Source organism: Narcine bancroftii, chromosome 2 (assembly GCF_036971445.1).
Source record: "Narcine bancroftii isolate sNarBan1 chromosome 2, sNarBan1.hap1, whole genome shotgun sequence".
NCBI lineage: Eukaryota > Metazoa > Chordata > Chondrichthyes > Torpediniformes > Narcinidae > Narcine > Narcine bancroftii.
Window position 1 is genome coordinate 13,754,562 of NC_091470.1, and position 23,202 is coordinate 13,777,763.

Consider the following 23,202-nt stretch of genomic DNA (forward strand, 5'->3'; position numbering starts at 1 on the left):
GAGGTGGGCTCTGCGGTCTTCTTCAAAGGAGGTTGCTGCCCGCCGAACTGTGAGGCGCCAAGATGCACGGTTTGAGGCGATATCAGCCCACTGGCAGTGGTCAATGTGGCAGGCACCAAGAGATTTCTTTAGGCAGTCCTTGTACCTCTTCTTTGGTGCACCTCTGTCTCGGTGGCCAGTGGAGAGTTCGCCATATAACACGATCTTGGGAAGGCGATGGTCCTCCATTCTGGAGATGTGACCTACCCAGCGCAGTTGGATCTTCAGCAGCGTGGATTCGATGCTGTCGGCCTCTGCCATCTCAAGTACTTCGATGTTGGAGATGAAGTCGCTCCAATGAATGTTGAGGATGGAGCGGAGACAACGCTGGTGGAAGCGTTTTAGGAGCCGTAGGTGATGCCGTTAGAGGACCCATGATTTGGAGCCGAACGGCAGTGTGGGTATGACAACGGCTCTGTATACGCTAATCTTTGTGAGGTTTTTCAGTTGGTTGATTTTCCAGACTCTTTTGTGTAGTCTTCCAAAGGTGCTATTTGCCTTGGCGAGTCTATTGTCTATCTCGTTGTCGATCCTTGCATCCGATGAAATGGTGCAGCCGAGATAGGTAAACTGGTTGACCATTTTGAGTTTTGTGTGCCCGGTGGAGATGTGGGGGGGGCTGGTAGTCATGGTGGGGAGCTGGCTGATGGAGGACCTCAGTTTTCTTCAGGCTGACTTCCAGGCCAAACACTTCGGCAGTTTCTGCAAAACAGGACGTCAAGTGCTGAAGAGCTGGCTCTGAATGGGCAACTAAAGCGGGATTGTCTGCAAAGAGTAGTTCACGGACAAGTTGCTCGTGTCTTGGTGTGAGCTTGCAGGCGCCTCGGATTGAAGAGACTGCCATCCGTGCGGTACCGGATCCAACTGCACGAAAACCAACAAGGTCGGGTCAGATACAGCCATGAGCTCTCTGAACCCTTCTCCATTAACATTGGCGTGAAGCAAGGCTGCGTCCTCGCACCAACCCTCTTTTCAATCTTCTTCAGCATGATGCTGAAACAAGCCATGAAAGACCTCAACAAGGAAGCACTCCATGTAAAGTTGGAGTAATGGTACTTGATGGTTTTGATTGGACAGAGGGATTATGTTATTCCCTCATACAGATTCTATAAAGTTCATATACAGTCACCATTGATCTTTTATGTTTTGTACTGTAAAGATTTGGTCTGTACATTCATGTTCTTTCCATCATTTCTTCTTTCCTGAGAATCATACCAGCTGTTACTGATATTTGCTGGGCAATGATGGAAGGCACTATTTTATTTGGCACAGAAAATTTGCAATGTCATGCAAGTTTTGCTAACTCTTCTTGGGTAATCTTAATCGTCTGCTACTTTGTCTTTCTCAGACTGATGGGAATAAAGGAGCAAGGATTTATGTGGTTAACTCAGATTTCACTTTGAACAATTCTCCTTTCATTGTTCTTGCCAGAGATATCTCCAATTTTATTTTTTAAAGGCATCGATTACTTGAATGATCTCTTTTTTTGTGGCATGTGTTGCTTTCAAAATCTAATGCCTCCAGGACGTTGGATTCCTGTTCTGTGCTTCTTTGATGTGTTCTGTAGAGTGAATTTCTTGTTCTCTTACATTTATCAGGAAGTGTCCTTGTTTGACTCTCAGCATGTTTGCCACTAATAAAATATAACGTTTTATAGTTCCTCCTATTATTTGTCTGTGCATACAAGCTTTTACCTGTAATGTGAAAATGTTTTAAAATGGAAATCTGAAATAAATACTCAGCAGGCCAGGCAGCATCTTCGAAGAGAAAATCAGCATTTCAAGTCTGCAACTGGAAAAGAGAATTAAAGTTTTCAGTAAGCGAGAACCAAGAGAATGTCTGTGATGGGGCAAGTCAAGATGGCTATTCTGCTTGTATTTATTCTTAATCTGATTTTTTTTTTGATCTTGGTGTTACCAGCCCAAAGGACCCCAAAACCCAGCAGCAATAGACATTCACCTCAATCTCTCAAAATCATTATTTATTCCTTTTGAGGCCTACCAACGGTCAAACCATACAGATTTCTTCAGAGCAAAATCCATACAAGATTGATTCCATGTTTTTATCAAACTCCTAAATTTTTATTTATACGTTTCTGGAACCAACTCATAAGCTTTCAATACTGCTTGCTTAACAGTATCATAATTTGTCACTTGCTGAGCAGTCAAGCTAGAGGATGCAATTGGTGCTTTTCCTTTCAATACACTTTGGAGCATAAGAGGCCACTTTTCTTTTGGCCATTTTGAACTCTCAGCAACCTTTTTAAAAAGCTGAAAATAGGTATCTATATCTCACTCATCAAAAGGAGGCACTAGATTTACCTCTCTACTAGCCAAAAAAACTCTCCCATGAGTTACAGCCTCAGCTCTCTTACGTTCCTCCCTCTCAATTTTAATGCTCTCTAATTAATACTGTTTTTCAACTTCCTCTGCCTGATATTTCCTCTGTTTCTCAGCCTCTTCTCTTTGCTTCTCAGCTTGATCTGCCTCAGATTGTTGTCTCTGCAACTCAAAATTACGTTTCTCTCTTTTTCCTCTTGCACCCTCAATTATTCTCTTTCTTCTTCCATCCTCAATTTCTCCAATTCCACTTGCAATTCACCAGATCTATCCTCTGGAAAATATTCTAAGTCTTACTAAACAAATTTTCCCTCGCCTATATAATATTTCACTATAATCCTCTATATTTGTATTTTCCTCATCCAATGTTTAGCTTCAGTCAGTTTGAATGCCTTAGAAATAACCATCAGTTCCTCTTTTCTCTTGCTCCGCAGGTGATGGTTGTGACAAAAATGTATCAACATCCATTGCTGCTGTTTTTCACACACAAGCTTTAAATTAGCTTGAAAAAAAACAATTAACTAATAAATCACAAAAACACCAATTTTCAATCCAAAAGGATGAGCCCCCATAAAATGTTACGAGCCCAAAGGACCCCAAAACCCAGCAGCAATAGACATTCACCAAGACAAGTAGTTACTTAAACAAAAGTTGTTTCTAATTATCTTTAAGCCTGAAAACAGAGTCAAACTTTAACTTATCTCTATTAACTTAACTAAACCCAACTTAACCCCCTTCTAATTCAAAGCGCACATGTATGTAATGTGTGTCTAATTTTAAGAAAAGTTCTTTGGTTCACAGTTTAATCTCACTTCTCCTTCATCCAAGTTCTCTGGTTGCAGGTAATTCTTATGCTGTGCACAGAATTTAACAGGTATAAAGTTCACCAGGCTCGAAAGGTAAATGTTTACCACTCAGGAAGGTTCTCGTAGGGTAGATTTGTTGTTCCAGGATTCCCACAGCTGAGGTACCACCTCAATGTCTTGCTGATGAAACCTGCCCCATCAGGGTTCTCCAGATGAAAACCTCTTTCTTTCAGGCTATGACAGAGTTCCTTTCTGTTCCCCTTATTCCAAGAGAAACATCAGACAGATAGCACTTCCAGCCATCTGCCACTCTTGAGTTTTCTGTTTCAGTTCCAACAAGCTTCTTGGCTTGCACTGTTCAGCTCTCTCTCTCTCTCTCTCTCTCTCTCTCAGATACCAACTGCTAGAAAGCCCACGTGACTCTCTCACTTGCAAAACCCCTGACCTTCTCCAGCAAACAATAGGAGTTAGTCTTCTTGGTCAAGTTGTCTTTAGGTAAACAAAAGCCCAGATGTGACCTTTCTGTGCACTCTGTCAAAACCCTTGCAAAGATCTTTTTAAAAGCTAGAGTGTCTCCTGCTTGTTGCTTTAATGATGTCATTTCAATTAGCACCTACTTGTGAAATGTGCACAGCATTCTCCATAGTTTCTGTAAAGTTACTGAATATGAATTCTTCATTATTTCAAATAAGATCTGTTTTAAAGCGTGTGTAACCTACTCTAATTTTACCCATTTATCTCCCAAGTATTCCATTACATTGGTCCTTTGTACTCTGGTATCAGCAAGTGTTAATACATATTGTGTATTATGCACTCCTTTTCTATCTATCTTCCTTTTTAAAATATTTTCATTGAATTTAACAGAAGAATCCAAATACAAGTTACTAATATAGTGAAACAATATAACATATACATAACATGTAATTAAAGTAAATGCACAATGTGACAAATTTTAAATTTCATCCTTAGTTGTTAAATGTGATTGTTTGTTAAAATAATTACACATAAAATTTAGTTAAATAATATTATAACAAACCTCATTCTCCTTTTCTATCTGCTGCCTCTATTTCATATGTAGATGGTTGCCTCTTTGTCCCTCTTCACATCTTTCTCATCATTAAAGTGCCTGAAACTAGTTCTTCAATTGTGGGACAGAAACTTTGTGTATTTCAGGGGGCCATAGCTTGTTAATACCATTTCAAGTTTTGTGCAATTCTTGAAAAAGGCCATCATTAGGTCCCCTTCTCATATATGAATCCTCCAATTAAGGGTTGCTCTTATCAATGTTCATCAGATGCTCAGTTTGGCTCTTTGCCTTTTGGGTAAATCAATTTCTCTTTATGTCAAAAATAAACTTTATTCATGAAAAATATATACAACAAACACAAAAAAGTACATACTGGTAGCTTTTTTGGAGTTAACCAGTGTATATGTTCATAGTGCTGTCGATACATTTATGGTGTTAACAAGTTAATAGATTCTTTTATGTAACTCCAATACCACACGAGGCTTATTTAGAAAATAGACTTTTTTTTTTTTAAATTTTTTATTTTTCACACCATAAATCACAATAGCCATGATATACACTTTTTCTTTTCCACACATTTACAGTGACTTTTTCTCCCTCCCTCCTCCCAAGCCACCCCCCCACCACCCCCCCTCTCATCCATTTTAGGTATACAATCTAGGTTGCATTAATTCAGTTAGACAATGTTGTCATTCAACAAAAATACACCAGAAATTCTACTGAGTCCATTCTTTTCTTTTCTTCTCCTTCCATCAACTTAGGTAATGTTTGTTCCCGGTAGGTTTTCGCTATTGTATTTAATGTAAGGCTCCCATACTTGTTCGAATATTTCAATATTATTTCTTAAACTATATGTTATTTTTTCTAATGGAATACATTTATTCATTTCTATATACCATTGTTGTATTTTCAAATTATCTTCCAATTTCCAGGTTGACATAATACATTTTTTTGCTACGGCTAGGGCTATCTTGACAAATCTTTTTTGTGCATCTTCCAAGTCAATTCCAAAATCTTTATTTTTTATGTTACTTAGGAGAAAGATCTCTGGATTCTTTGGTATATTGTTTTCTGTTATTTTATTTAATATCTGATTGAGATCATCCCAAAATTTTTCTACTCTCTCACATGTCCAGATTGCATGAATTGTTGTTCCCCTTTCTTTTTTACATCGAAAACATCTATCAGATACTGTTGGGTCCCATTTATTTAACTTTTGCGGTGTAATGTATAGTCTGTGTAACCAATTATATTGTATCATACGCAGCCTCGTATTTATTGTATTTCTCATCGTTCCAGAGCATAACTTCTCCCATGTTTCCTTTTTTATCTTTATATTTAAATCTTGTTCCCATTTTTGTTTAGTTTTACCATTTGTTTCCTCATTCTCCTTTTCTTGCAGTTTAATATACATATTTGTTATAAATCTTTTGATTAACATTGTATCTGTAATCACATATTCAAGGTTACTTCCCTCTGGTAAACTCAAGTTGCTTCCTAATTTATCTTTCAAGTAGGATCTCAGTTGGTAATATGCCAGCGCTGTATCTCCAGTTATATTGTACTTATCTCTCATTTGTTCAAAGGATAAGAATCTACTTCCTGAAAAACAATTTTCTATTCTTTTAATCCCTTTTTTTTCCCATTTTCTAAAGGCAAGGTTGTCTATTGTAAAAGGGAGTAGCTTATTTTGCGTCAATATTAGTTTTGGTATTTGGTAATTTATTTTATTTCTTTCTACATGAATCTTCTTCCATATATTGAGGAGATGGTGTAATACTGGAGAAGTTCTATGTTGTACCAATTTTTCGTCCCATTTATATAATATGTGTTCAGGTATCTTTTCCCCTATTTTATCTAATTCTAGTCTCGTCCAGTCTGGTTTTTCCCTTGTTTGATAAAAATCTGATAGGTACCTTAATTGTGCGGCTCTATAATAATTTTTGAAGTTTGGCAATTGTAAGCCTCCTTGTTTATACCATTCTGTTAATTTATCTAGTGCTATCCTCGGTTTCCCCCCTCTCCATAAAAATCTCCTTATTATTTTCTTTAACTCTTTGAAGAATTTTTCTGTCAGTTGTATTGGCAATGCCTGAAATAAGTATAGTATCCTTGGAAAAATGTTCATTTTAATACAGTTTATCCTTCCTATCAGTGTTAGTGGTAGCTCTTTCCAATGCTCTAAATCGTCCTGTAATTTTTTCATTAGTGGATTGTAATTGAGTTTATATAATTGGCCTAGATTTTTGTTTATTTGCACACCTAGGTATCTTATTGCCTGCGTTTGCCATCTGAATGGGGATTCCTCCTTAAATTTTGAGAAATCTGCGTTATTCATAGGCATTGCTTCACTTTTATTTACGTTTATCTTGTATCCCGACACTTCTCCATATTCCTTCAATTTCTTATATAGTTCTTTTATTGATAGTTCTGGTTCTGTTAAGTACACTATCACATCATCCGCAAACAGACTGATTTTATATTCCCTGTCTTTTATTTTTATTCCTTTTATATTATTATCTCTTCTTATCGATTCTGCTAGTGGTTCTATAGCTAGCGCAAACAATAATGGTGATAGTGGGCATCCCTGCCGCGTTGACCTGCTTAAGTTAAATTGCTTTGATACATGTCCATTTACTGTCACTTTCGCTAACGGTCCCTTATATAATGCTTTAATCCAATTAATATACTTCTCCGGTAAACTGAATTTTTGCAATACTTTGAACAAGTAATTCCATTCTACTCTGTCGAAGGCCTTCTCTGCGTCTAAAGCAACTGCTACTGCCGGTGCTTTATTTCCTTCTACTGCATGAATTAAGTTAATAAATTTACAAATATTGTCTGTTGTGCGTCTTTTTTTGATAAATCCAGTTTGGTCTAAATTTACCATTTTCGGTACCTGTTCTGCTAATCTGTTCGCTAATAGTTTAGCTATTATCTTATAATCTGTGTTTAGCAGAGATATTGGTCTATATGACGCTGGTGAGAGTGGATCTTTCCCTTGTTTTAGTATCACTGTAATTATTGCTGTTTTACATGAATCTGGTAAGTTTTGTGTCTCATCAATCTGGTTGATTACATCCAGGAGGGGCGGTATTATTAGGTCTTTAAATGTTTTGTAGAATTCTATTGGGAGTCCATCCTCTCCTGGTGTCTTATTATTTGGTAAATTTTTTATTATCTCTTGTATTTCTACTGTTCCAAATGGTTCTGTTAATTTATTTTGTTCCTCTATTTGTAGTTTTGGTAGTTCAATTTTAGTCAAAAATTCATCTATTTTCCCTTCTTTCCCTTCGTTTTCGGTTCGGTATAATTGTTCATAGAATTCTCTGAAGTTTTCCTTAATTTCTTTTGGATTATATGTAATTTGTTTGTCTTTTTTCCTTGTTGCCAATACCATTTTCTTAGTTTGCTCTGTCTTAAGCTGCCATGCTAAGATTTTGTGTGTTTTTTCCCCTAGTTCATAATATTTCTGTTTTGTCTTCATTATATTCTTCTCCACCTTATTTGTTTGTAATGTTTCATATTTTATTTTTTTATCCACCAATTCTCTTCTTTTGGTTGTATCTTCCTTTATTGCTAATTTTTTTTCTATGTTTATTATTTCCCTTTCCAACTGCTCTGTTTCCTGATTATAGTCCTTCTTCATCTTGGTTGCATAACTTATTATTTGCCCTCTAATGAATGCTTTCATTGCGTCCCATAGTATAAACATCTTCCACTGATTCCGTATTTACTTCAAAGTACATTTTTAATTGTTTTTCAATAAATTCTCTAAAATCCTGTCTTTTAAGTAGCATGGGGTTTAATCTCCATCTATACATTCTTGGAGGGATGTCCTCTAGCTCTATTGCCAATAACAGGGGTGAGTGGTCCGATAATAGTCTAGCTTTATATTCCGTTTTCCTAACTCTCCCTTGAATGTGGGCTGATAACAGGAATAGGTCTATCCTTGAGTATGTTTTATGTCTAGTCGAGTAGTATGAGTATTCCTTTTCTTTTGGGTTTTGTTTCCTCCATATGTCCACAAGTTTCATTTCTTGCATTGATTTAATTATAAATTTGGTTACTTTGTTCTTCCTGTTAATTTTTTTCCCCGTTTTATCCATATTTGGATCCAAATTCAGATTGAAATCCCCTCCTATTAGTATGTTCCCTTGCGTATTAGCTACCTTCAAAAAGATATCTTGCATAAACTTTTGATCTTTTTCGTTAGGTGAATATATATTAAGTAGATTCCAAAGCTCTGAATATATCTGACATTTTATCATAACATATCTCCCTGCTGGATCTATTAATTCCTCTTCTATTTTAAATGGCACATTTTTGCTAATTAATATAGCCACTCCTCTTGCTTTTGAATTATACGATGCTGCTGTTACATGTCCTACCCAATCTCTCTTTAATTTCTTGTGCTCCAATTCAGTTAAGTGTGTTTCTTGGACAAATGCTATATCTATTTTTTCCTTTTTCAGTAAATTTAGTAGTTTCTTCCTTTTAATTTGGTTATGTATTCCATTAATATTTAGAGTCATATAGTTCAGCGTAGCCATTTTATATTTTGTTTATCTTCTCTTTCCGTTTTTCCATCATTACCTTTCCTCCTTTTCCATTTCTGTTTTCTTATTTTCAACTCTTTACCAGACAACATTCCTACAACATCCAACATTTTCCTTATTCTCCTATTTCTATCTTCTTTATCCCCAATCTCCCCTTCCCCTCCTGAGTTGCCCTTTATCCCTTGTCGGACAACCACATCTCCCCTCTCCATTTGGATTTGCAAATCCACTCGCAAGCGTCAACTGATTTTGCAGTGACCGCTCTTTGCCCCCACCCAGCCCCCCCCAGAAAAGATTTCGCTTTTTATATGTCACAAAGGTCACTCTTTTAATTCCCTCCTTATTCTCTCTATTCCATTACCTTCCCTTATTAATTCTTGTCTATACTCTCTATGTTTTCCTCTAATTACAGATACTTTCACGTATGCCCATTGTCTCTATTCACTTATACCTCTTTACCCGCATACATATCAATCGTGGTCATTTTTACCCTCCTTACCCGTCTTCATCCCTCAGTCTATTTTTGTCTTTACCCACATACATATCAATCGTGATGATTTTTGCTCTCATTACCCGTCTTCATCCCTCAGTCTATTTTTGTAATTGTTCTGCAAATTTTCGTGCTTCTTCTGGATCCGAGAATAGTCTGTTTTGTTGTCCTGGAATAAATATTTTCAATACCGCAGGATGCTTCAGTGTAAATTTATATCCTTTCTTCCATAAAATCGCTTTTGCTGCATTGAACTCTTTTCTCTTCTTTAGGAGTTCAAAGCTTATATCTGGATAAATGAAGATTTTTTGCCCTTTATACTCCAGTGGTTTGTTGCCCTCTCTTACTTTTTCCATTGTCTTCTCCAGTACCTTTTCTCTTGTAGTATATCTTAGGAATTTTACTACAATAGATCTTGGTTTTTGTTGTGGTTGTGGTTTAGGGGCCAATGCTCTATGTGCCCTTTCTATTTCCATTTCTTGCTGTAGTTCTGGACAACCTAGGGCCTTAGGGATCCATTCTTTTATAAACTCCCTCATATTCTTGCCTTCTTCATCTTCCTTAAGGCCCACTATCTTTATGTTATTTCTTCTGTTATAATTTTCCATTATATCTATTTTTTGAGCTAGTAATTCTTGTGTCTCTTTAGTTTTTTTATTAGATTCCTCCAATTTCTTTTTTAAGTCTTCTACCTCCATTTCCCCACAGTTATTTCCCTCCTTGTTATTTGAGGGACTTTCCCGCTCTTCTCAGCCCCTCAATGCTCAGAGCAGGAGCTGTGGGAAAAGACCTGACATTGCGGTCCTTCATTAGTGTACATTGATAGATTAATCCTATAATTTGCTTTGTAACACCATTGCCACTAATGGAGCCCCTTGTAGTTTCTCCCTCTTCCATTGTTTGAGGGGCTTCCCCTCTAGTCTTGGTTCCTCAATGTCAGGTAGTGGAAGAATCTATGGTCTTTCCCGACAAAGCCATCACGTTGGCAAGGTTTTTTCCCCACAAATAAACCTTATTCTCAAATTATTTACAAAAGAAAACCATTCTGTCTTTTATGCCATATCCATAAATTTCCATCACTGTACATTTGTTCTCTAATGAGTATTTATCACAGTTGCCATATCTTGTAGATTCTCCACCCTCTGTTGTTTGATGGGGTCCCCTTTGGTTTTAGCCTGGTAGCAGAAGGACCCTAAACTCTGGTCCTTCCCCACAAAGCTCTTGCATTCATAAGAATTGAAGATGATGAATTTTGCATTTTGAAATTTCATCTTGTAGAGATTAATAAGACCATCTCATTTTCGTTTATGGTGCTATACTCATTACATTATTGTTTTGGGATTGGCCTTGTTGACCTTGCACTTGGGTTTTTCGTGATAATTAGGTCATGGTTTAGCATTCAAAACCTGTCTGTAATGAGAGGTAAAATTTGTCATTTGCATTTCCACTGATAATTTGTTGTTGAGGGATAATGATTAAGGATAATTCTGTTGTATTTACCTTTCAATCTTGCTGCAGACAGGCTTCAATAGGAAGTCAGTCACTTCCTGGTGTTGTCTATCCTCATGAGTCCTTTTCACACTGGCCAACCAGTAAATTGACTGTTCAATGAACTGGTTAAGGAAGCCATTTCTGCCATTCACACTGGACCACTGTTAACCGGTCCTCTGTGTTCTTTCATGCTCACCACCAGGCATTCTCGGGGAGAGGGGCACCTATCCTCCACCAGTGACGTCTGAGTGACGCATCGAGCAATGGTGGACCAGCCCTCCGAGAATTCCATGTGACGGGAAAGCCCTCTATGAGTGCTCTGTGCATACAGCCCTTTCTTGGCTGAATGGAATTCTGGGATGGGCAGGTCCGCCTTCTCGCGTGTGCTCTCGCGCGCTCTCTCTCTCTCTCTCTCAGTTTCCCATGGTCTTTATAAATCGTGCGCCTATGTGTTTTATTGCCGCTACCACTTTCCCCACAGTTCTTTATAAATTTATAAAGGTCTGCACAACAGCAGGGGCTAAAAGGCTCAAACTGTGCTTTGCTTGATGCTAAATTATGTTATAATTAGGCAGGATTAATTTTATTTAAATACAAAATCATAATACATTGATCAGGATTTAGTAAATTGAATACAAAGTTTATACCTTTTTAATCTTTTGTTTCCTTTGCGTTCATGCTCTCATCAAAGGTCCATCTCCCTTTCAGCACACAGATGATGCACCTTACCTAGGCGGTCCATCCCTGTGTGCTTTGACGCCTGTGTGCCGATTCACGAGTGTTCACACTGCCCCTTATCCAGTTTATTGGCTGTTAATTACTAGGATAAGGTTCCAGTGTGAATATTAGCTCATTTTTATTCAAGGCTGTTGCTCAGTTTCCTCACCCCATTTTCTTTACTCTTTGCATTAATGTATAAGCTGTAACATCTCCTTTCTGATGTTACTTTTATTGTCAGTGCTTGGTGTTGAGCACTTCAGTCTTCATGTTTCTGCTTTCATAGGATTGACAGTTGTGCAAGTCATTTATTCCTGAAGGCAGTGCTTTCATTTCTCTGGCACTACTTTATATATTTTTACATTATTTTAATCAATACCTGCGCGGTATCTCTTTTCTCAGAGGGTGGTGAGCTTCCAGAGGAAGTTGTAGATGGAGGAATAATTACAACAAATTTAAAGGGCATTTGAAGAAGTGCAGAGCTAAGAAAGGGACAGAGGGATTTGGGCCAAGCGCAGGCAAATGAAACGAGATGGGCCACTTGATTGACGTGAATGAGTTGGCCTAAGTTGCCTATTTCTCAGTGGTATGTCTTCGACTTTATTTGCAGCATCTGCAGTTTCTCTTTTTCTTCTTAGGACCAATTTGTTTCGAATTGTGATTATTGGTTGTCAACCTGAAAAATAGTTTGCTCTTTGTTTCATTGTAATACATAAGAACTCCTTTACTGAAAATAAACAGGGAGGTGTGTGTTTAGAAGACTGTGAGATGATGTGTTTTGTAAGTAAAAACCAAGGGAGTTTTGAAGTGGTTTGTTTCATCAGGAGGATATTGTATGCATGAATATTTAAATGCACGCTTTAGTTTTTGTATGGAGCCAGCCAGGTTAAAAAATGATTTCCACACCTATCTTCATAAACAGATGTGAAGTTAAAATAATTAGATTTTAATATTTACCATTAAAATGAAAGAAGAATATTTTACTCAATCTATTAAAAAATAGTTTCCTGGAGTATTGTCTACTTTGAAGGCTACACTTTTTTGGAAGGACAGGAAGGCTTTGATAGGGCAGAGAAGAGCTTATTAGAATGCTACTAAGTGTAATTAAGTGGAGAAACTGGAGTCATTTTCCTCGGAAGAGAAATGGATAAGAGATTGAACTATTTAAAATCATTATTTAAGGTTCTGGGTGAATAAAGAAAATCTGGGAAGAAGGAATGATAACCAGAAGACATAAATTTAAGGCAATGGCAAAAGGGCCAAAGATGAGCTGAGAAAGCTTTCTTTTATCATAACTGTGGCTATTCACACTGTGACTAATGGCATGATGAAAATGCTTCCATCAACCATAAGTAGGTGAAATGGACAAATACTTGAAAGAATTTTTATGGTAAGCATGGCCAACAGCAGCTACTTGCTTTGAAGTCTATAGAAATCTGGCATGTCCCCATTGTTTCTAACCAATCTTTGTGGATGTACTTCAGAAAATATCCTCTCCGGATGCATCCCAGGTTGGTATGGGAGCTGCTCCGCACAAGGGCCAAGAAATAGTAGAAGCTCAGGCCATCATGCAAACCAGTCTCCACTCCATCGACTCCATCTACACTTCTGGATGCCTCAAGAGAGCATCCAACATGTTAAAAGGTCTATCCCATCTCAAGACGCACACTTTTCTCCATCCTCCCATCAGAGAGAGTGCATACATTTGAAAACATGCTTCACCAGATTTGAAGACTGTTTCTTCCCAACTGTAATCAGACCATTGAATGGCCCCTTGTAGGTAAATGATGCTTTTGTTTACACAGTTGAGACTGATCCTCTGACATGATCAAGAAGTTCTCAGAGCTCTGAACACCCTCTCACATCCTGGTTCCAATATCTGATATCCCTTTAGCCAGTCTCCAGCTGTCCACAGCCTGGTGTGTGTCCTTTATTGCAGTCGTCAGCAGCCCCTCAGCCTGCGTGGATTCCTCACCTCGAGTCGCCAACAGCCTGCCACTGAAGTATTCTTCAGCTGCAAAATCCCTCACTGGTCCGCCACCGTGGTCACTGTTCCATGGACTGTCTCCTCTGCTTCTCCTTCTCAAACTGGGTGGGGAGGGGGTTCTCCCAATTTTCTACTTCCCTGCGCCAATTCTGTTCTTCTCTGGTGTCTGCAACCCATGGAGGCTTCTGCTCATCATGGGCTCCGCCATCTTGGGTTCAGACTCCAGATGTTAATGTAAACCAATGTTGGCTCCTTTAACAGCCTGTTTAAAACCTGTTTGAGCCTTGGTTAGTTGGACTGGGCAGAAGCACTCTGCGGAGGAGCGCTGTGTCTCCACTCTCCAAGCCACAGTTAGTGCTTCCACTGCAGCAGCTCTGGGTGTGCTGCCATTTTTTTATATACATAAATGAAAAGATTAATTTTTATTTCTGCTTGTAAATACGCTTATCTTGCTGAATAAGAGTGAATCATTCTGAATGTTGGGTTAAACAGCTCCCACACAAGCCAAATATTTCCTAAATGCACCAGACTGCATTCTGATTTTATCTTTTAATTTTTGAATTAACTCTTCAGGTGAATGTCATGGGTCCCATGAAATATTTGCAGAAAAGCAACAAATTTGGTTCTCTATATTGGTGATGTTCCATACTTTAAAGGAATGTGCTTCTAAAACTAAAGTGTGGTGCAACTACTCAATAGAGAAGGCAGCATCCATAGAGCGATTTAATATTTAAGGTAAATGAACTTGCATCAGTACTGAGGAGGTTAAGAGAGTTTTAAGTTGTAGAAGAAGAAAGGGAAGGACCAAATAGAACAATAGAGAAAAAGTTAGTCTCCAGGTCAGAAACATGGCATTGGAAAGTTTTGGGGTCCATTGCAACAAATGTAAAATGCAATTAAGCATGATTATTTTTTTTGTATGCGTCAATATCCTTTGACCTCGCAACTTCTTCTCTGCATCCTAAAGCTTTTTTAAAATCTGAATTGTTGGGATTAAAGAGTCATTAACTTGAAACTGCGCTGGGTAGGTCACGTCTCCAGAATGGAGGACCAACCATCGCCTTCCCAAGATCGTGTTATATGGCGAGCTCTCCACTGGCCACCGTGACAGAGGTGCACCAAAGAAAAGGTACAAGGACTGCCTAAAGAAATCTCTTGGTGCCTGCCACATTGACCACCGCCAGTGGGCTGATCTCGCCTCCAACCGTGCATCTTGGCGCCTCACAGTTCGGCGGGCAGCAACCTCCTTTGAAGAAGACCGCAGAGCCCACCTCACTGACAAAAGGCAAAGGAGGAAAAACCCAACACCCAACCCCAACCCACCAATTTTCCCTTGCAACCGCTGCAACCGTGTCTGCCTGTCCGGCATCGAACTTGTCAGCCACAAACGAGCCTGCAGCTGACGTGGACATTACCCCTCCATAAATCTTCGTCCGCGAAGCCAAGCCAAAGAAAAGAACTTGAAATATTCTCTGTTTTCCTCTCTCCACAGATGCTGTCTGATTTGCTGACAATTTGCAGCATTTTCTGTTTCTATTCCAGATTTTGGGCACAGATTGTCCTTTGCTTGTGTACTTATTGTCATTGATGTTAGTAAATTAACTGCTTCCTTTTCTGTGGTACAATAATGACTACTCTTTGAGAGAACCCAAATAGCCAGAAAATATGCTGAGGCATGCACAGGTTTTAAAAGCCAGTATGACACAAAGATTGGTGGTGTTGTGGACAGTGAGGTAGATTACCGTAGATTAAAAGGTGATTTAGGAAGGCTGGAGGTGTGGGCTGAGAAATGGCTGATGGAATTTAATACAGATAAATGTGAGGTGCTACATTTTGGAAAGGCAAATTTAAATAGGTCATATACATTGAATGGTAGACAATTGAGGAGTGCAGAGCAACAAAGGGATTTAGGAGTGATGGTAAATAGTACCCTCAAGGGTGATACTCAGGTAGATGGTGTGGTGAAGAAGGCATTTGGAATGTTGGCCTTCATAAATCGGAGTATTGAATTCAAGAGTAGGGAGGTTATGATGAAATTGTACAAGGCATTGGAGAGGCCAAATTTGGAGTACTGTGTACAGTTTTGGTCACCAAATTATAGGAAAGATATAAACAAAATAGAGAGAGTGCAGAGAAGGTTCACGAGAATGTTGACAGGATTTCAGGGTCTGAGTTACAGGGAAAGGTTGTGCAGACTGGGGCTTTTTTCTCTGGAGCGTAGAAGATTGAGGGGGCACTTGATAGAGGTGTTTAAGATTTTAAAAGGGACAGACAGAGTAAATGTGGATAGGCTTTTTCAATTAAGAATGGGGGAGATTCAAACTAGAGGACATGGTTTAAGATTGAAGGGGGAAAATTATAAAGGGAACATGAGGGGAAATTTCTTTACGCAGAGGGTGGTGGGGATGTGGAATGAGCTTCCGACAGACATGGTCGAGGCGGGATCATTGGTTACATTTAAGGAAAGACTGGATGGTTACATGGATAGGAGGGGACTAGAGGGGTATGGACCGGGTGCTGGTCAGTGGGACTAGGAGGGTGGGGATTTGCTACGGCATGGACTAGTAGGGCCGAACTGGCCTGTTCTGTGCTGTAAGTGGTTATATGGTTATATGGTTATTATATGGTTATTGCAAAATGTCAGTCTTCCTATTTAATATGAGGTCCCTGCCTCCCTTAATTGGTTATAATACATGTAAACTTTACCAGATGTTGCCATTTGCCCATAAGGTTTATTACAGGGAAATCTGTCATATTGTTATCTAACCTCAAAAGCCACAGTCACATCGTGATCAGGAGGAGGAAGAAATTTCACAAGGTTGATTTTATTTCTCTTTATCTTTTCATTCCTACTTTAATTGTTTGGAACGCTGAAGGAAATGTCAAAGTGACTGAGATCAATAAAATAAACATGCAAAGAGTTCAAATTTAAATCATTTCTGCTCAGCTCGTGAGACTTATTTTTGAGAACTATCCAATTTATGGATCCATTTTGCTGTGTTAAATTATCCTTTCAGCCATGGACTTCAAATTGTGTTCATCCATGGGCATAATATTACAATGTTGATAAAATTGAAGATTATCTTTGGGCCTTACAAAGGTTTTTCTCTGCCCAACAATGTGACTTGATGTAGATTAAAAATCTTGAAAACTAGTACAAAGCTTGAAGGCCGAAGAATGCAGTTGAAGGATTGTTGTTGTATCATATTTGACCTATGTTAGAAGCACTTGAATATTTACCACTTTAAAGTTAATGCTAGAAGAATTCAACAATATGGAGGATGGTGGGTGGGGATAAGGATTGTTAATGTTTCAGGTTGAGACTGTGAATGGAGATGAAAGAACCAGAAAAGATGGAGAAGGGTCAGACAGGACAGTAGGTGACGTGGAGTGAGGAAGGCTGCAAAATGATGGGCAGCCAAAGAGGGTAGAAGTGGAGCTGGAAGGCAGATGAGTGACAGGTGGAACTAGATAATGAGAACTAGGGCAGAGGGAGCCAGGAGGGGAGGTGAGGGTCAAGGGGGACAGCTGCTGAAGGCTGGTAAGTGACAACAAAAAGAATCCCAGCGCTCGTATCTGTTAAGAAAGGAAGATTATAATAGGTTCAAATAAAAAGGAGTAAAAAATAAAAATGCAAGGCTGGAGAAGCTCAACAGGCCAAACAGTGTGCTTTATGTAGCAAAGATAAAGATAACCAACGTTTCCGGCTTGAGCCCTTCAATAAAGTGATAATGGGAACCATTAAAGGATGGAGGGGAGGGGATCTGGTGGGGAAAATGTACAGGTGGATGAAAGCAAGAGGGGAATGGGATGAAAATGGGTGAGGAGGCTGGGGTTATAGAAAAGGGACGAAAGTGGGAGTTCTGGAGATGGATGGAAGTAGAGAGAGAAAAAAACACAATGTAATGGTTAGATGGAATCAGAAAATTCAATGTTCATGCCATTGGGTTGTAGACAATGCTGACAGAATACAAAATATTGAGTAAATAACCTGGAGTGTTATTTACATATAGAACAATAGGCCATTTGGGCCATAAGGACTGCACTGAGCACAATGCCCAAAATAAACTAAAGTTCCTCTGCTTTTACATGATGCATATAAAGTTCAAGTAGTACATCACTCTATTCTTGCATATTTATGTGTCTATCAAGAAGTCTCAAGTACTACCATTGTATGTGCTTTCACTATGATCCCAACAGCCCGTTCCCCCTTCTCCTTTAAACTCCCCCATCTTCCCCCTCCCCTCCCCGCCACGCCCTTGAAATGTCATCCTCTAGTATGTGACATTTTTACCCTGGGATAAAGATTCTGACTTTCTATCTATGTCTCTGAGTTGGGTCTCCCTTCAGAAGCCACTTTCACACTGGCACCTTATCCTAGTAATTAACGGCCAATATTCCGGTTAAAAGGCCTATGTGAACGCTGGCGAATCGGCACGCAGGCATCAAATCACCCCCAGGATGGACCACCAAGGTAGGTTGTATCAGCTCTGGGGTTATATGATGCCCGCGTGCCGATTAGCCCGGTATGAAAGGGTCATGGACTATACGGGGACAAAGTAGTGACGCGATAATGATGTTTTTTGTGTGAGTGCAGGAATGTGAAGGAAACAAAAGATTAAAAAGAAGGTATGAACTTTGTATTCAGTTTACTAAATCCTGATCAATGTATTATGATCTTGTATTTAAATAAAATTAATCATGCCTAATTGTAACATAATTAAGCATTAGGTACAGCACAGTTTGAGCTCTTCAAGCCCCTGTTGTCGTGCAGAACTAGATAAACCTTTATAAATTTATAAACAACTGTGGGAAAGTGGTGGCGGCAATAAAACACAGGCGAACAATTTATAAAGACCAAGGCTGGAATCAACAGGGCAGTGGCCAACAGCCTCAAGGTGCGGCGTGACTGCAAGAGCCTTCTGCAGCGCTGGTGGCAATGCTGTGTCAGGCTGGAAGAACAGTAAAGAGTTGAGGCAGTAGGAGAGTCTGGAGTGGTGGTCTTTGTGCTGGCTTGAGTACCGCACAGCAGACGTGTCGGCTGGGAGTGTGGGGTAAGCAGCAGCCAGTGCCGGGGCCGAGGCTCCTAGGAACTGTAGACTATGGGGATTTTCCCTGAAAAATAGGCTGGAGGACTCTCGCTACCATCTGTGGCCCGGTAGTGGTACTAGGATAAGGTGCCAGTGTGAAAGTGGCTTCTGAAGGGAGACCCAACCTCAGACGGCAGTGCAGCGGAAGGATGCTGCAGCCTCTGGACAGGGGAATGGCAACTGCTGAGCCAGGAGTCACTTTGTGTTGATATGGACATCACTATCTTGTCTTACTGAGCCCACAGACCGGTCCTTGGTCTATAAAATTGTTGCGTTCACTGTTATTTTGTACATTCTGTTGAGTAGTTTGTTTTAAAGTTAAATGTAATGTCATGCTGTTAATTTGTAAGGGATAAAATTATAACTGGGAGGCTGGGATAAGATGGCGGCCATCGTTCAAGATGGCTGCGCAGAAGTTGCTTGCAGCAGGTTCTTGCTACGGTGCCATTTTGCCCGCTTCTTTGTTTAGCCTTATGTATATGTCCTGGAGAAACATAATTTTGTTTTTATGGCTGTTTTACGGTTTTAAAAATAACAATAAATTCTGACTGAATGAGCTAGGCTCTCCAGAGAAAACAACCTAAGCTTGTCAAACTCTTCCCTTAGCTCAGACCTCCGCTTAAGGCAGAATTATGGTAAGTCCTTACTATGCCAAAGCTACCACATCCTTACAGTAATAGGGTGACAATGCTCCCAAATGCAGCCGAATCCAAAGTTTTGTATAGCAGTAACACAACTTTTATACTCGTATAAACTACTCTTTGCAGACTATGCCGCTTTAGTTGCCCATTCAGAGCCAGCTCTTCAGCGCTTGACGTCCTGTTTTGCGGAAACTGCTAAAGTGTTTGGCCTGGAAGTCAGCCTGAAGAAAACTGAGGTCCTCCATCAGCCAGCTCCCCACCATGACTACCAGCCCCCCTACATCTCCATCGGGCACACAGAACTCAAAACAGTCAACCAGTTTACCTACCTCGGCTGCACCATTTCATCTAATGCAAGGATCGACAAAGAGATAGACAACAGACTCGCCAGGGCAAATAGCGCCTTTGGAAGACTACACAAAAGAATCTGGAAAAACAACCAACTGAAAAACCTCACAGAGGTATACCCACACTCCTGTTCGGCTCCGAATCATGGGTCCTCTACCGGCATCACCTACGGCTCCTAGAACGCTTCCACCAGCGTTGTCTCCACTCCATCCTCAACATTCATTGGAGCGACTTCATCTCCTACATCGAAGTACTCGAGATGGCAGAGGCCGACAGCATCGAATCCACACTGCTGAAGATCCAACTGCGCTGGGTAGGTCACATCTCCAGAATGGTGGACCATCGCCTTCCCAAGATCGTGTTATATGGCGAGCTCTCCACTGGCCACCGAGACAGAGGTGCACCAAAGAAGAGGTACAAGGACTGCCTAAAGAAATCTCTTGGTGCCTGCCACATTGACCACCGCCAGTGGGCTGATCTCGCCTCAAACCGTGCATCTTGGCGCCTCACAGTTCGGCGGGCAGCAACCTCCTTTGAAGAAGACCGCAGAGCCCACCTCATTGACAAAAGACAAAGGAGGAAAAACCCAACCAACCAATTTTCCCTTGCAACCGCTGCAATCGTGTCTGCCTGTCCCGCATCGGACTTGTCAGCCACAAACGAGCCTGCAGCAGACGTGGACGTTACCTCTCCATAAATCTTAGTTCACGAAATCAAACCAAAGAGAGATACTAGTATGGAACTCATTTGTTGCTAGCTATTTTAGGATCACTCATCATTGCCACGTCTGTCCTCAGCCTCATCCATTGACAGGCTTGAGCAACGTATCATATTCCTCTGAAGTTGCTGAACACCCAACGGCATGAACACTGAATCTTCCAGATTTGTATAATTCCCTGTGTTCAATCCTGTACCTGCTACCATTTTCACTTTTTTCTCAAACCTCCCTCCAACAGTGGTCTGCTCCCCCAACTCGCTCTCCACTTCATTTGTCGAACATCCTTCATTTGTCGAACATCTCATCACCTCTTGGCCACATGCACGCACAATGCTTGCTCTGTCCCTTGCTCAAAATGGTCCAGACATGAAATGTTGACTGACCTTTCTCTCCATGGATGATGCCTGGTCCTCTGAGTTCCTCTAGCTTCTTATTGTTTGCTCAAAAAATCCAGAATCTGCAGCTCCTGTGTTTTCTCTGGGATGTAAGGTGTTTCTTTGGGCCCTCATTCTGGCAGTGGAGAAGATAGGAAGGGGAAGGGAAGGTAAGATGACAGGCAACTATTTTTAACCAACAGTGGGCTTCTTTTAAAAGTGTATTGCAGCAGATTATTATGAAAGTTGTGAGTTTAGTCCATATGAAGTAGTTTGTGGGGTTACAGTGGTTCATGGTTATTTTCAAATGACAGTATTAGAGTCCATTTTCACAAATTGCTTTGTGGCTAACACTTTTGTATTATTTTACAGCTAATTTAACAGGACATGCAGAAAAAGTTGGGATTGAAAACTTTGAGCTACTAAAGGTTCTTGGAACTGGAGGTAAGTGAATCATTTTAGTTTCATGGATTTTGTATGACAATAAGAATTGTAATAGCAGAGCCAATATTATTGCAGAGGGATCTGAAATATTTTGGTTCAAGTTCAACTTTATTTGTCTTCCAATATGACGAAACCGTATTATCTGATCCATGGTGCAGAACAGTGCAAAAGCACATGCAGATATATTACACATACAGACAAATGGTACGTATGCACAGTACGCAGTGCTGGCTAGCGTGATGCTATTACAGTGACAGCGACCCGGGTTTGAATCTGGCGGCATCTGTAAGGAGTTTGTATGTTCTCCTTAAGTCTGCGTGGGTTTCCTGTAAGTGTTCCAGTTTCCTTCCACCCTCCAAAAAGTACAGTGTTGTGTTAATTTGGGTATTGGAGGGGGTGAAGGTGATGATGCAAAGGGGGCGTATTATATTGACTGCTTGCTATTGGCTATGGCTGTACAGATACTCCACCCTAATGGTATAACAGATGAAGATGCTTTCCCACTGGCCAAAGGTGAAAAATTTCTCCAGCTCGGGTGGCATCTTGATCTGTCTCGAGTCTTCCAGTTTTCAGGGAAGTATCCATGATTGAGAGTTTGTTAATAAAATTGATATGCTGTAGACATGGATCAGACAAGTGTTATACTAATACTGGGATTTAATAACAGACTATAACCACCATTACACTGGACAGTGGGAAAGCATCTCCATCTGTTATACCAGTATCTCTACAGCCAATAGCAAGCAGTCAGTTTAATACGTCCCCATTACATCATCACAAGCAGGCATGGATTTAAATGGCTGGAATTGGCTTCTACCATGATCATGGACTCAACTACCTTCCACTAGTGGAGACTAGAGAGCACCAAGTTACTTAGACTCCACTTAAGAAGTGATCTAACTTGGGCACAAAACACCTCTTCATTTGTTAGGAAGACTGCAGTTCTTGAGAAGACTGAGGTGCGTAAGGCATGTAAATAAAATAACATTTTTTATTCACATACATTTTAACAGTCGTTCAATGTTCTCACTGCCCATGGGAAGAAGCTATTTCTCAGTCTGATGGTTCTGGTTCTAATACTTCTGTATCTTTTTCTCGGTGGAAGTAGCTGGAAGATGCTGTGTGCGGGGTGGTAGGGGTCCTCAATGATTGTGTGAGCCCTCTTCAAATAATGATCCTGGTAGATCATGTCAATGGGGGCGACGGAACACCAGTGGTCCTCTTGTGCTCCTGTGGATTGGCCTCCCATCCAATATTCTCCAGCAGCCATACCACATTGTGATGCAGCTGGCCAGGATGCTCTTGATAGAGCTCCTGTAGAAATTCAGACAGAATGATGGCTAGTTGCCTTACACACCTCAGTCTTCTCAAGAACTGCAGTCTTCCTAACAAGTGAAGAGGTGTTTTGTGCCCAGGATACGTCACTTCTTAAGTGGAGTCTGAGTAACTTGGTGCTCTCTACTCTCCACTTGTGGAAGGTAGTTGAGTCCATGATCATCTCTCTTATCTTGTCTATGTTGAGACTCGGGTTGTTATTCTCGCATCAAATCGTGAGATTTTACACCTCTTTTCTGTAGTGCGACTCGTTTTGTTGCTGATGAGGCCATCTACTGTTGTGTCATCTGCTAACTTGATGACACCTTGGGAGCTAGATCTGGTTTTGCACTCATGGCTCAGTAGCATGAACAGGCATAGGCTGAGCCCCCAGCCCTGAGATGCACCAGTGCTCTGCGTGACATTGCTCAATGTTCTGCCGCCAACCTAGACAGTCTCGTCTTTCAGACAGGAAGTCCAGAATCTAGTTACTGAGAGGGGTGTTGAGTTCCACTGAGGACAGTTCCTCTACCAGGGTCTAGGGAATTATTATATTGAATGCCGAGCTGAGGTTGCCTGGTGTACGAGGCATCATTCTCCAGGTGGGTCAGGACAGAGTGGAGGGACAAGGCTACAACATTATCTTCCTACTTTCATCTTGATAAAGGATCCAGATCCTCTATAGTAATTACCACTTCTAGACAGAGATACTGCCTGACCCACCGACCCTCCAGCTTCCCTTTGTTCACTGTGATTCTTGTGTTTTTCCAGCAATTTTATTTGTTTGGCAACAATGGGCATCGAATGGATTACTTGTA

The 23,202-nt window shown here is 40.3% G+C and overlaps 1 protein-coding gene across 2 annotated transcripts in view; it reads left to right on the forward strand.

Annotated features, from left to right (window-relative positions):
- rps6ka5 (ribosomal protein S6 kinase, polypeptide 5) overlaps window positions 1-23,202 on the forward strand; it is a 265,478-nt gene that overhangs the window by 84,047 nt on the left and 158,229 nt on the right. For both annotated transcript variants that reach the window (XM_069915896.1, XM_069915897.1), the window contains exon 2: window positions 20,999-21,070. In XM_069915896.1, coding sequence (XP_069771997.1) covers window positions 20,999-21,070 — 72 coding nt within the window. The remainder of the gene's footprint in view (window positions 1-20,998; window positions 21,071-23,202) is intronic.